This window comes from Motacilla alba, chromosome 9, assembly GCF_015832195.1.
Source record: "Motacilla alba alba isolate MOTALB_02 chromosome 9, Motacilla_alba_V1.0_pri, whole genome shotgun sequence".
In the NCBI taxonomy this organism is placed as follows: domain Eukaryota; kingdom Metazoa; phylum Chordata; class Aves; order Passeriformes; family Motacillidae; genus Motacilla; species Motacilla alba.
This window is the reverse complement of record NC_052024.1, coordinates 9756342-9769176: the sequence shown is the minus strand read 5'-3', so window position 1 is coordinate 9769176 and position 12835 is coordinate 9756342. Positions and strand designations below refer to the sequence as shown.

The following is a 12835-nucleotide window of genomic DNA, read 5'->3' as shown; positions in this document are numbered from 1 at the left end:
ATATTCACTATTAATTAGAAATACTGAAGTTGGTGCAGAAACCTTTGTCAACAAAATGCACTAAAAGACAAATGCATTAAAAAATTAGTGCAAAACATCTTATGCTTTTCCTGTTGATGAATGATGCATTTTGCAAGGTAACAGATAGTCTAGAGAACTAAAAATCCATACCACTTCCAGTAAAGCTAATGGTTCAAAGAGTTGTATTTTATTATATTATTAGTCTGATTCATTTCACTTGTACTCAAAATGATGCTTTAATTAAAATGGTTGTCCAATTATTTTTTAAATCAAGTATTTAAAGGGCATAATAGCTACTTAGAAGTACTTCAATTAATAAATTCATTCTAACATAGAATGAGCAAGGCTCTATGAGTAGACAGGCTGCAACTGCTCATGCAAGCTAACACTCAACACCCAGAATCCCAACTGTCCATTCACTGTTGACAAGGATGCAGAATCATCAGTTTTTAATACCAGTAGCACTTAATTTGCATAATATTTAACACTGCTGAAATTCTGGTACCACAAAAGTTGTAACTGTTAGAGAAGACAACATGCTAAGCCTGCCCTGGAATTTTTGTCAGTGACTTCTCTGGAAGTAGGATCAAAGCTGAAGTGAGAGGAGTGAGTAAAGGTAAATGGAACGTGACTCATATGAGGATTCTTTTTTTCAGGTGGTCCTTATTTCTAAGTGTAGGACCTTTCCCAGCCTCTGGACTAAGTTCCTGTTCATAGTTTAAGGGCCAGTGGTCATCCAGCCCTACTTCCACTGTGGCATGAACCTATAGTACATTCCTGTCCAAACATGCAGTAAATTGCCTTCTCTGTTGTTTTGTTGATTTGATTGAATGATGCATACCATAATTTTTTCACTTCTTTTCACTGTGAAATCACACTGATTTTAAAAAGACAATTAGAAAAGAAATAAAAAGTAAAAGAAGCTTAAGTCCCTGGTTGTAATTCACAAGATTTTGTCCAGACAGATCCAGCCTGCTGAAATGTTTACACTGAGAAGCAAGAACTCAGTTCTTTTGCTTCTTGAAGCTACATGTCTTCTTACAATCATCTTTTGTTTCCATTTTTTTTTCTTCCTTTAATCCATTCATAAAAAAATATATAGTCTGTTATTTCCGTGAATACTGAAATATCTTTTACTGCCCTCAAGTGGTCCTATTGCCACATGGTTTTCTCAGGAATGTGTGGGGTTCCCTTTTGCTCTCTTTTAAAATACAGGATTATAATTAATTATAATAATTAATTCTATACTATAATAAATTATTGATTGATTATACATACTGTGTAACCAGTATAATTAATTACAGTTATAGTAATTTAGTATAATTAATGGATGAAGTCTTGAAAGCAAAGCAGTCTTCAGTTTGGAAACAGAACATGTTATAAGTAAACAAGGATAATGATATAAAATGAAAAAGATACGTAAGCAAAATAAAGACCTGCAAATACATAGATTTTTGTAGGGTGGAAGTGTAGACAGCTCACATGTGAAACCTGATTAGAAAGCTTGCTTCATTCAGCACTTTGAAGCTATGATTGCATAGTTGTTGAGCAGCACAGAACAAAAAATGCAACACATCTGAAACAACTCCACACCAGTGTTATAGACTGAAAACTCCAGTTGGCATGGGGAGCAATTTTGCTTTAGGAGAATGTATATTACCTAGGAAAAGTTACTAAAAATCAATGGAGATTGTATGGTAATGAAGGCACAAATACTCAATGTATAGCCATTTATAGATAAATTACATTCTTCAACCTCCCAAACCATTTTAAGACAATCTATTAAAATTGATACTTTCTGTAAATATGTTAGGTAATAACTATTATTTTTTTTCTCCGGGAACTTCACAAATTTTATATGAGGCACTAAGATATGAAAGTGATTATGAAAAATGTAAGCTGGAAAAACTTAATTGGCATATCATGACTTGAAAGAGGGAAACTGCTAGATTTGTTCCAATTGTGTACAAAGTCCCTTTGTCTAGGAGGACTCCTCTTTATTCTCGTGGGAAAACACAATGCTCATTGAAGTCCTAGGCTTGCAAAAGGTGATACTTCAATTGCTGGAGCCAGGAAGGCTTGAAGGTTATCCCAAGCATCTCACAGAGGTGGTCTTGGAGACCTGATGAAGGTGAAAAGAAATGATCACCTTCAGCAAATTGTTAAATTTGAAGGTCCTATAGGACATAATTTGTGAGACAGTTTTGCAGGCTGTCCAGCAGCTGTTTTGAATTGTGAATATTTATACATTGTAAGCCTTGTTTTATGCACAGTGTCATCTCTGAATTGCTGTGGAGGTTACAGCAATAGTCATTCACTTCTTTGGACTCTTCTCAGGGTCAGCCTGGTGAGCTGGGAGCTCAAGGTCCAATTGGGTCCTTGGGATCTACAGGACCAGCTGGTCTGCCAGGGGAGAAAGGACAGAGAGGTGAGAATGGGAAGCCTGGGCCAGCTGGAGAAAAAGGTGATAAGGTAGGAAACACCACAGACAGCTCTTTTAGGTATATACAGTGTGTAATGTTAAATGTTGATAAGTGAAACAGAACCTGAATGACTAAAAAGCATTTGCCAAACTATACTCTTGCTCACACAAAATTCTCACAAAAGTTAATTACAGATAATTGACTCTTGAAAACATATTTCAGGAGATTTTTTGCTGTGGATTGCAGAATTAGAATTGTCAGAAGATATAAAATATGGTGAACAGACAGACTCTGATTGTCACATACCACGTCATCCTCCTTAATCTCAAAGAATGTGTAGTAATGTGGAGCTGGAGGGAGCAGTATGGTGCTTTTAAAAATGCTGCACTAAACAGAATTTTATTACCACTTAGTATAAATTGAAGTTCAGATTCATACCTTTCATATCTTACAATCCTTGCCCCTTGGTACTTCATATTAGTTTTAATAGTTTAATTTGACTGATCTCGAAGTGAAATCACTAATGTCAGTATCTAGCACACCTGAAATGTAAATGCTGTAAACAAAAATTGTACTGCTGGTTTTATCAAAACAGGAGCAGGATTGTGAAATTATGTACAGAAATATTTCATAAGTTACAGGTAACTTCCCGTTCTGTCATTTTATAATCTTTGGAGGATGAATAGCTATTGAGTATTAGGTGTTTGTACCACCTGTTACATGGGTACCTCTTGGCATTAGTCTTTTGCTAGGCCTGTAGAAGTTGTTTTCAGATACTTAATTTCTGAAAATTATGGCTTTTGATTCATATTTCAGACAAGACTTTTTTTTTTGTTTTGTGTCTTGCTATATAATAGCACATATTCTTGTTTTTCATTCTTTTTAAGTAATGACCTCCTCAACTCTGTTTTTTCATATCACCTGTTTTTAGGGCCCAACCGGAGTCCCAGGATTTCCTGGTTTAGATGGTGTTCCTGTACGTATTAAACAAATATTTCTTTATAAAAACATTACAGGTCCCATAAATTCATAGCAAATCCTCTAACATTTCTCTCAGAGAGTAACATGTTTTGAAAAAATGTAAAATAACTAGGTTAACTTCAACCTGGCTGCACAGGCCAGCCTGGCCAGTTACCTGCTCAAAGGCCAGAAGCCAAGAGAGTTTTCCTGGGCTTTGTTAGTTTTCAAATGTGTTTTTCCACAGAGGTGTGGTCAAGTCTTTTAGGTGGTTTAACTGGGTGTAAATCTTCATAACTAGCCAGCTGATTAGCTCCACCAATCCCCAGGTAACCAACCCCACAGCCTGTGGACTTCCCCCAACTGAAAACCAGACTTTGTTAAACCAGGATGACAGCCATGGCAAAGACTGTAGCTAGAGAGCTAGAGTCTATATTCTCTGAGAAGATGGAACATGACTTTTTCACTCAAGTGAGAACAGTCTGGTCCTCTTAACCAGTATTTATATAACCCCATTATATTTGCTATGCATCAAAAAAACCCAAATAAACAAAAGACTTACCTCATTTGTTCTACATTACAAAAAAATCTATTCAGAATAGAAGACATTTCTAATGCAAAAGAATATGAAACCAGTGCCACTGTGAGAAGTCATCTCACTCATATCTGAGATATGTTTGTTTCTGAACTGTTCTGTTAATTTAAAAAGTAATTTCCCATTAATCATGGTGTATTTCTCATAAATATTAAACTGTCTTTCAGGGCCTCCCAGGAAGGGAAGGACCCAGAGGCAAGCATGGTTTGGACGGCTGCAATGGCTCAAGGGGAGACCCAGGATTTCCAGGAGAAAACGGTTACATGGGACCAAGAGGTCCTTATGTATGTGAAAGGCATTCCCACTGTGCACGTGCATTTCCCCTCCAAGCTAACAGCTCTTAAAATGACTCTTAGACTGTGGCATCAGCTTTACAGTGCTGCACAGGGAATTCCCAGGAATTCTTACTCGGGTTAATGGGAGTGAAACACTGCCTTAACAGATTAAGCTCGAAAGTGAAATAAGTTTCTATATCCTTGAAGTACATATGGCTGTCTTGAGAGTTAAATTCTGTCTTGTTTCCCCAGAATGTAGCCACTCCAGCTGAGAAGGAGTAGCTTGAAACCATCATACCATTCATTAGTACTTGAAATTTCTTAAAAACATCACTAGCAGGGACATACATGAGATGACTTAAAAATAAGTGGAAGGTTCAACAGGGCTAGGTCCTGTTACATTCTAAGATTTGGTACCACTTTTTTACTAGGAGTGCTCTGTGCACTCCTAGTCTTGCCTGGGCATATATCTGTTTATGCAGAGATCATTCCACAGTTAAAATGTTTGAAATTAGCACTTTAATATTTGTTTCCTTTATCTGGTAAAATGGAAGACACTTTAAAATTGCTTAAGTAGCTTTGTTAGCAGTACTCAACTACTGAAGATAAAAAGATTCTTGTCATTAAGGGAAATAAATTACTGTAGCTCCAAAGAAATTTTGCTCACCAGTTCTAGTCACCAGTCTTTGATTTACTGCAGAAACAATGAATAAATAGTTCTGAATTAATAAGAGCTGATTAGTTGGTCTGACAGCTTCCCTGAAATTTTTTAAGTAACACAATAAAAACAACTGCACTTCACATGAAAAATCAAATGTGTTTAGTGAGAGCTAAATAAAATAAGATTTATGAAGACTGTAGAATATTGAAGGACTCAAGTGCCAAGGAGCACCTTAACAGAGCAGGAGTCCAGAAGCTGTGGGAACCTGGTTTGCTCAGCTGTACAGAAGGTTTTGTTAGATAAAATGATAGTTCATGACCCTAGTGGATTACCTGGTGATATAGGGGCACCAGAAAGTCACAGCCTGAGAAGTTATACATTCTCCATGGAAATGCAGGATATCAGTAAGTGGATCATGTTTTAAAAGACTCTTTTTCTTTAAAGGGAATTCCAGGGCAAAAAGGAGAAAAAGGAAATTCAGTGTATATTTTACATTTTGGAAAAGGACTTCCGGTAAGTATCTGATTGTGAAAAAAATAATCTATTTCTAGGAAAACATGTATGGTAAATCTAATTGTTCCATTACTCCTCACTAATTATAAAACTTAGTGGAAAAAAAAAAGAAATTAAAAACATATATACAACTCTAACAGCAAGTTTATGATCTTAATATCTGTAAATTTAAAAAATACCGACAAGAAAGCATGAACTGGTTCATTTGCTAAGTGATTGTCATTACAGGGAGAGAGAGGTGATCCTGGACCCCCTGGCATGCCCGTAAGTACAGCCAGTGGGTTCTATATAACTACTTTTTGTCTTGAAGATCTTCAATTTTTTCTCCTTAGTGTAGTAAGAAATATTGGGATTTCTCTCTGCATGCCTTAAATAGCAAAATTCCAGAATAAAGTCTGAGAAACATCAAGTCTGTGCAGTCTTTTCCCATGGCCAGTTCATGTTGGCTGAAAGGGAGTAGAAACAGACTATCCTCACCTGCATTAGCAGTGTGTGGAGCAGCTGTTGCCCTGGTATTCACAGAATGTTTTCTCTGTGAAATTCAAGACGTGAAATCTTCTACTACAGTGTCTGGTGGGTGTGCAAGAATATGCAGCACTCTATGATATTCCAGCCATAAGAACATGAAAGAAGAAGAGAGTTTAATTTTGTTGCTGAATCACATTCTTGATGGCTTTGGGTTCCTCTTGTTATACCCTTCAAAAAGGCATTCACTGATGAATTGTATCAAGTCCCTGCACCATAGCACAATTGCTGACAATTAATGCATTAATAACATAGAACTGTGCCTTATCCAGCATTACCCAGAAGCTGGTGCTGGGTTGCTCTAGTCACAGGGAGATTTCAGGCATGGTGTAAGCTTTGGGCTGTGGGTGGAATCCAGTGGCGAGTAGGCTGAGTGCAAGGTGTTTTAGAGGGGCTAGGTTTGTGTAGAAAGGAGCAAGTTGTTTCTATGTTCACAAAAAGACCTTTTTCAATCTTTTCCAGGGACCTAGGGGCTCAAGAGGTACAACGGGCCCATCTGGATACCCAGGCCATCCAGGCTTGCCTGTAAGATCCCCACAGTTATACAGCCTTGCCTTAGGATATGCATTCATTCTTGTCTACCCATTTTAGAACTTGCCTTAATGTGAATCAAAGCCTAAAAGTAATTTTTGGGCAGGTAATAAGATAGATTTTTGCTTTACCTTATGATTTTGGAAGTTGAGGACTGTGTTGTTCCTTCCCATGTCTGTGTGAACATGTTTCATCCTGGCAGTCTCTGGTCATGGAGAAATGCTCTTAGTGCTCTCTCCTTAACCCCTTTTCCTTTTCCCAAGACCACCTGTGGGAGACAGGAAAGGGGGAAACCAGAGGTCAGCCCCCCTGAAAGCAGTGACCAAGTGAAGTAAATTGCACTTTAGAATAGGTACACCCCAAGAGAAAATTCTGCCGCTAGGTCCTGTGAGCAAGAGGAAATAATTTTCAAAACCTGTCTCTAAATCAGACATATTGACTTGTCTTCATTCTCTTTTAAAGGGTGTTCCAGGTTACCCTGGTTTGCCAGGTGAACAGGTAGGTAATATCTTCTGAAGCTGTTAGTGAAATAATAATTTATACAAGTATTTGGAGTGTTCCTTTTGTTTATTTGTTATCAAGTTTTTCAAAAGAGTTACTTGATTAAACTCTAATGTAAGTATTTTCTGATCATGCTGAAACTGTGTACATTCTTTATCAATTAGGGAAATCCAGGGATTGGAGTGGATGGACAAAAGGGGGAGCCGGTAAGAAAACAAATAATATTAAATATGTTATTGCTGTACAGTTAGAAGAATAATAGAGTCTTGTTGAGTTCCCTGGAACCCATTAATTTGTGGCTTTGTGTCCTGCTAATCATGTTAGAACAGAAGAAGTTATTGAATCAATTAATTTTGAGCAGAAGGAATTCCTTCAGTGAGCTGCATTCAGGAATCAAGCACGTTCTGAAGATTTTGAAAAGCACCCATCAGTGTTACAGAGCATTTTACATACATCCTGAACAGACACTGCCTAGGTGTCAACAACGGTGTTTGTGATTACTTAGTGACAGGGGCTGGACCAGATCAGTCCCTGAATCTCATCTTTTGCTAAGTGCAGAACAGACGTCAAGGAAAGGGTGTACAAAGCACATAATAATAGTTCTTTACCAGTCTCCACCTATATTAGCATATTCAGGATATATAGAACCAATGTGGAATATTTGATATTTCTTCTATGAATTGGTCTAGTCAGTTCTTAGAATGGGTGCAAGTGTCTAACACACACAACTTTCCACAGCAAATCAATAATTTCATTTTACATTCACAAGGTCTTGTGCTCAAAGGCTCTGGTCTAGAACATGAGAGACTGTATGTAAACATAAGAGATTTGACAGTCCTGTAACTACTATCTCCACAGCAGATTTGGAGCAGGAGCCAGCATTCTCATTTATTTCCTTAGCTGTAACATCAATTTTAATGAGTCAGGAGAATAGGAGATTATATTGCCAGCCTTACTCATCTGAGCAGATGGTAAAGAGGCTTACAGATCTCAGTGCAAACCTTTATCTGCAGGTAATTAGTACATTTTCAGTGAGTACAGAAATATGCAGTGCTATGGTACAACAGAAAAACAAGCTGAGTGTCACTGAAATGCTACATGGGACATCTCTGCTGTTGCTTTGGCTTCCACAGGGCGACATCGGACTGCCTGGGCCACCTGGGTCACCGCTGTTAGTTGGACCTCCTGGAGCACAGCTGTTCAAAGGACAAAAGGTATTAATTTGTCATCATATTTAACAGTGCTCAACCTGGCAAGTACAATACTGGGATATAATTTTTGCAAGGATGGCATAAGACATACCTATCTTTCTGTAAGAAACCATCAGCTGCAGCAGAATCCTGTGTTCAGCACCCTTCCTACAAGCTTTCAGGAGAGGACACCCCACGTGTGCTTTAGCTCATGTTCTGGAGGGAAGACTATCTTGATGCAGAAAGGAGATATTGCCCTTGCTTTGGTTTTCTTCAGTTTTTGTCATTAGCAAATCATGTTTCAGGCATCTTGGCAAATTTGGTTACTTTGCTGTTGAATCTCTTTGTGGCTTTTCACTAATACTTAAAATTTTGCATATCACTGGCAACTCTACTCCAATCTACAGTTTTGAACTAACCCTAATCCTTCTAGGGTGCTTTCTTTAATGTAAAAATTAAGTGTGATTTTGTTGTCAATTTTTATTGCAAGTTTTATCACAGAATAATGGAATCATTTGGGTTGGAAGAGTCCTTAAAGATCAGCTAGTTCAAATCCTTCTGCCATGGGCAGGGACACCTTCCACTAGACCAGGTTGTTCAAAGCCTCATCCAAACTGGCCTTGAACATTTCCAAGAATGGAGCATCCAAAACTTTCCTGAACAACTTGCACTTCTTCAAGATCACACCTACCCTAGCTACAGCTGAGTGGCTTAGAACATTAGAATGTTTGTAACCCACATTTTTTTAAACAAAAACTGTGTTACAGAGCCCTATATTGTTACAGAGCCCTCTGCATTCTCAAGTCTGATTTCCTCAAATACACAAATGAAAAGGTGAAGTTGACATTGCCAGCTCCTTGCAGCCTCAACTCAGGGAACCAGTAGATTTCACATGTTGGACTTTGGGCTTTGATCCTGCAAACAGCTGCTATACAGATATAGGAAGAGAGGGAAAGGACCAAAAGAACCTCCATAAACTCCCCAGGTTCCTGTGAAGTGGGACATTTGCTGCTCTACAACATGACACAATCATGGCTATGTAAGCAGCCATTCAGACTGGGGCTGTGCTCAAAAGTGTAGATTTGTGCTTGTGGGTACTTGCATCAAGCCAAGAAGAGCAGCAAATTAAAAAGAACTACTGTCGTGCATGTTTGTAGGAACAAACCCCTGACTTGTTGATGCTTGTAAGTGAAAAGATACATATATCTCCCTCCACAGTCATTATGCTGGTTTAACAGCATTAACAGAAATAAAGATAAGTACATAAATGTTTTTCTTGCTTTTCTTGTGTCTAGGACACCTAAAGAAATACACCCAGTGCTAAAAAACATACTGTTTAACACTTCTAATTCAGAGTAGGGCTTTAAAAAACTTAAGCAGCACATAGACATATCCTGCATAATAATATACACAAAAACTTTCCTTTTATATGTAGGGCCAAAAAGGATTACCTGGGGTAACAGGATACAGAGGGCCACGTGGACCCAAAGTAAGTAATGGGACATTTTTTTCCCATGGTGCTGGCAAATTTCTTGTGTGGTTATTGTGTTAAACTTCTAAAGCACAGCATTTTTTTTGCTGTGAAATTTAATCACCGCCTAAGTCACTGTGAAAGCAAAAATATTTCAAAACCCTTTGGAAAATCTTTCTGAGTCTGTTTTAGACATACCTATTGAGTGTTGCCTGGTAGCAAAAAGTCGTGTTGTTGCCAGTTGGGCTGTTGACATAATGGATTGGAACTGTGAAGAAAATACAAGTATAGATTATTTTTCCTCAAGAAGAGAAACAAGGGATGATCTGAATGTGTTCTAGTAGGGCATGGTGTATATTTACCACAGAAGGTTGAGGAAAGGCTTGAACTTGACATTGTGGATATCCCCAAGGGTAGAGAAGGCAGAGTCACCTGTTTGGAGAGAGGATTGCTTTTTACTGTCTATTTTACATTTTCTTTTCTTTCTGTCAACATGATCAATTTAAACATTGAGGTGCTGGAAGAGGAAAATCCATAGGCAGGAAGCTGCCAGATCTCAGAAGAAAAGAGGAAATTTGAGGCAATAGAAAGAGACTAGTTTATGTTAAAAACTTATTTAGCTTTGTAGCAGAAGAGAAGAAACGAGAAGCACAAACATCACCTTTCTGAGTTGTAAGTCTGGCACTTTTTCAGAAGTTCCATCATTTTCCATCACAAAAAGACCACTGTTACTTGGCACTGGAAAAGAGAACAATGCTAATCTTTTTCTATCATATTTATATTGAAAAAGATGGGCTTTATATGCATGCTCCAGTACTAGTTGTCTATGTAGGTGATAATACATGCACTTGTTAGTCATAAGCAGGAACAGAGAAATCAACTGAAGTAGCTCAAACAATGTCCAAAACTTTAGAAAAAAGATATACAAATTCAACTGCTGAAATAATATGAAGCTTAGAGAAGAGACCAGAGCAGGTTCCTCATGTAACTGGAGCTACTTAGGCTCTGCTGGTGATGCTGTGTGAAGTCAGCCCCAGTGACTGAGCCACACAAGTGAAACAAGATCCATCAATTTAATGTATACATCATTTAGTACACATGCACAACAATTAAAATGTATTAAAATACTTCACTGAGAATCTTGGTTAAAAAAACTATTTTGACTGCTCTAGGGCATACTTGGGAGAGGAGAAAAAGGTGAAAAAGGCCTTCCTGGATTCCCTGGATTGCAGGTAAGAAAGTTGCACAATAAATTATATCACAAATTCACAATAATTAGGCAGTTCAAGTTTGCAATTTCAAGAAAGACTTTAAGGATTTTTTCAACTAATCTGTCATGCTTCCTTTACAGAATATTTAGGAGACTTGCCCTGGAATTTACCCTGTCTCAGACTTAAACATAAGCTCATACAGACTTTCCTTGGAAAGAAAGTAAATCTGTAGGGTTATCCTCTAAATATTTGGACCAGCACAAAGGTGCTCTGGAACAGCACAGTACTAACACAGTAATTTTAATGTTCTCCATACATGTTGATGGCAGTTTTTTACAGCAACTTTACTTGTGCTGGGTTTGCCTAACAGTGCTGAAGAGGAGCAGCATTCCACTACTGTGCTTGATGCAATATGGTAAAAAAATTAAGTGAAAACTTGACTGGTTTGCTTTGGTCTACAGTTCTAATTCTTGTCCATTTCTCACAGAAACTATTTGCAAAAGCATTTCAAAGTTTTTGGAAGATATCCCAAGTAATATTTATCTGTAACATTAACTATCAGCAGTTCTGAATAGGTTTAATTTTAAATAAGTTTTTGCTGTTTTAGCTTACAGTCTCCTTGCTTTTATTAGGGTCATCCTGGTTCTTATGGACCTGCAGGTTTTCCTGGAATGAAGGTATGAAGGCAGAAAATATAAGCAGCTCCCTGAACAGTGGGATCAATGAGATTTTGTTTTCTGTGGATTTGTGCAGATTTGGAATTTCCACATACTTCACAGATCAGATTGCATTCCTTCTTTTCTCTTCTGCTACCTGTTGCCACAGAAGCTGCATGAACTCTGTGTCTTTGAATTTCTGCCACTATAAAAATTGGCTGAAATTTGCTAATGGAATCTGAAGTTGCAAGGAGGAGGAAAAGTCAGTGGGACACACATGCAGCATAATAGAAAAGTTATGCAGCATGTTAACTTTGTTTTTTACGGTGACATTGTTTGTGTAATTTTGTGGTGCATGCATGTTTTGCGCATGTTTCTGGCTTGAGAAATTCCAGTGATGCTAAGTCTGCTAAATTTTGCTTATGAACTTACAACATCTTACTGGAATAAAGAACAACAGATGTATGTATATAGATCTGTATCTTGCCCAACTGTAGTTAAGATAGTGATCATGCTGTTCATAAATCACATAATGTATAAATATTTGCCTCTAGAGTTATGCTTCAGGTGACTGTTTCACCTGCAAAAATGCTTTTCACTTTGTTTTTCACTCTTGCCTACCTAAAGAGTTTGAGTACTGGCTGGATGAGTATATTAGAAAATCATAAAAAGAGAAGAGAGCTGATGTGCAGCTGCTTTCCATTCAGTAGTTTAAGAGAATCATTCAACAAGCAGCAAACCAATTTCAGCTGTGTTAAGCAGACAGTCTATCAGAGACTGCTGGTATGTATTCCAGCTAATTCTGTGCCCCAGCTTTGCTGAATCTGCTGAGCACTGTCTGAATAACCTGGCAATACATGCTGTGAATTTTCCAACACAGGAGAGTCTGTGAAACACCACCTTCTGTACAAACCCACTGAATTCTCTGTGGGCACAATTATAACATGATGGTACTGTATAACTGCCTTACTGGATTTTACTCAATTAATTATGTCTTAACTGATTAATCAAATTGTATTTATGTGATCCTTTCCAGGGTGAAGCAGGATTTGCTGGTTTTCCTGGACAACCTGGCTATCCAGGCATTCAGGTAAAAAAATGTGACACATTCACACCCCACTCCCCTCTGTGCCAGTATTTCCTCCAAATGTACCCACTTATCAGGCCATTTCCTTTTATACAGTCATAATTTCTTTTAAGGTTTACTGTTTTCATGATAGTTATAGTTATTCATCACCATGGTAGTAAACAGCAATGTAAGAAAACATTCCTAGCTGGTGTAGGTGAGAGTGGAAATTCTATTTT

At 37.8% G+C, this 12835-nt stretch overlaps 1 protein-coding gene and 1 long non-coding RNA gene across 2 annotated transcripts in view; one reads left to right on the top strand and one right to left on the bottom strand.

The window, feature by feature from the left end:
• Positions 1-12835, top strand: part of COL4A4 (collagen type IV alpha 4 chain) — a 64602-nt gene that overhangs the window by 13015 nt on the left and 38752 nt on the right. Inside the window, exons 5-17 of the mRNA XM_038146041.1 lie at positions 2359-2493; positions 3376-3420; positions 4164-4280; positions 5377-5445; positions 5674-5709; positions 6433-6495; positions 6964-6999; positions 7167-7208; positions 8136-8216; positions 9628-9681; positions 10836-10895; positions 11507-11551; positions 12567-12620. Of these exons, the coding sequence (XP_038001969.1) occupies positions 2359-2493; positions 3376-3420; positions 4164-4280; positions 5377-5445; positions 5674-5709; positions 6433-6495; positions 6964-6999; positions 7167-7208; positions 8136-8216; positions 9628-9681; positions 10836-10895; positions 11507-11551; positions 12567-12620 (837 nt within the window). The remainder of the gene's footprint in view (positions 1-2358; positions 2494-3375; positions 3421-4163; positions 4281-5376; positions 5446-5673; positions 5710-6432; positions 6496-6963; positions 7000-7166; positions 7209-8135; positions 8217-9627; positions 9682-10835; positions 10896-11506; positions 11552-12566; positions 12621-12835) is intronic.
• LOC119704590 overlaps positions 9737-12835 on the bottom strand; it is a 38962-nt gene continuing 35863 nt past the window's right edge. The window contains exon 3 of the long non-coding RNA XR_005258006.1: positions 9737-10401. This is a non-coding gene — a long non-coding RNA (uncharacterized LOC119704590). The remainder of the gene's footprint in view (positions 10402-12835) is intronic.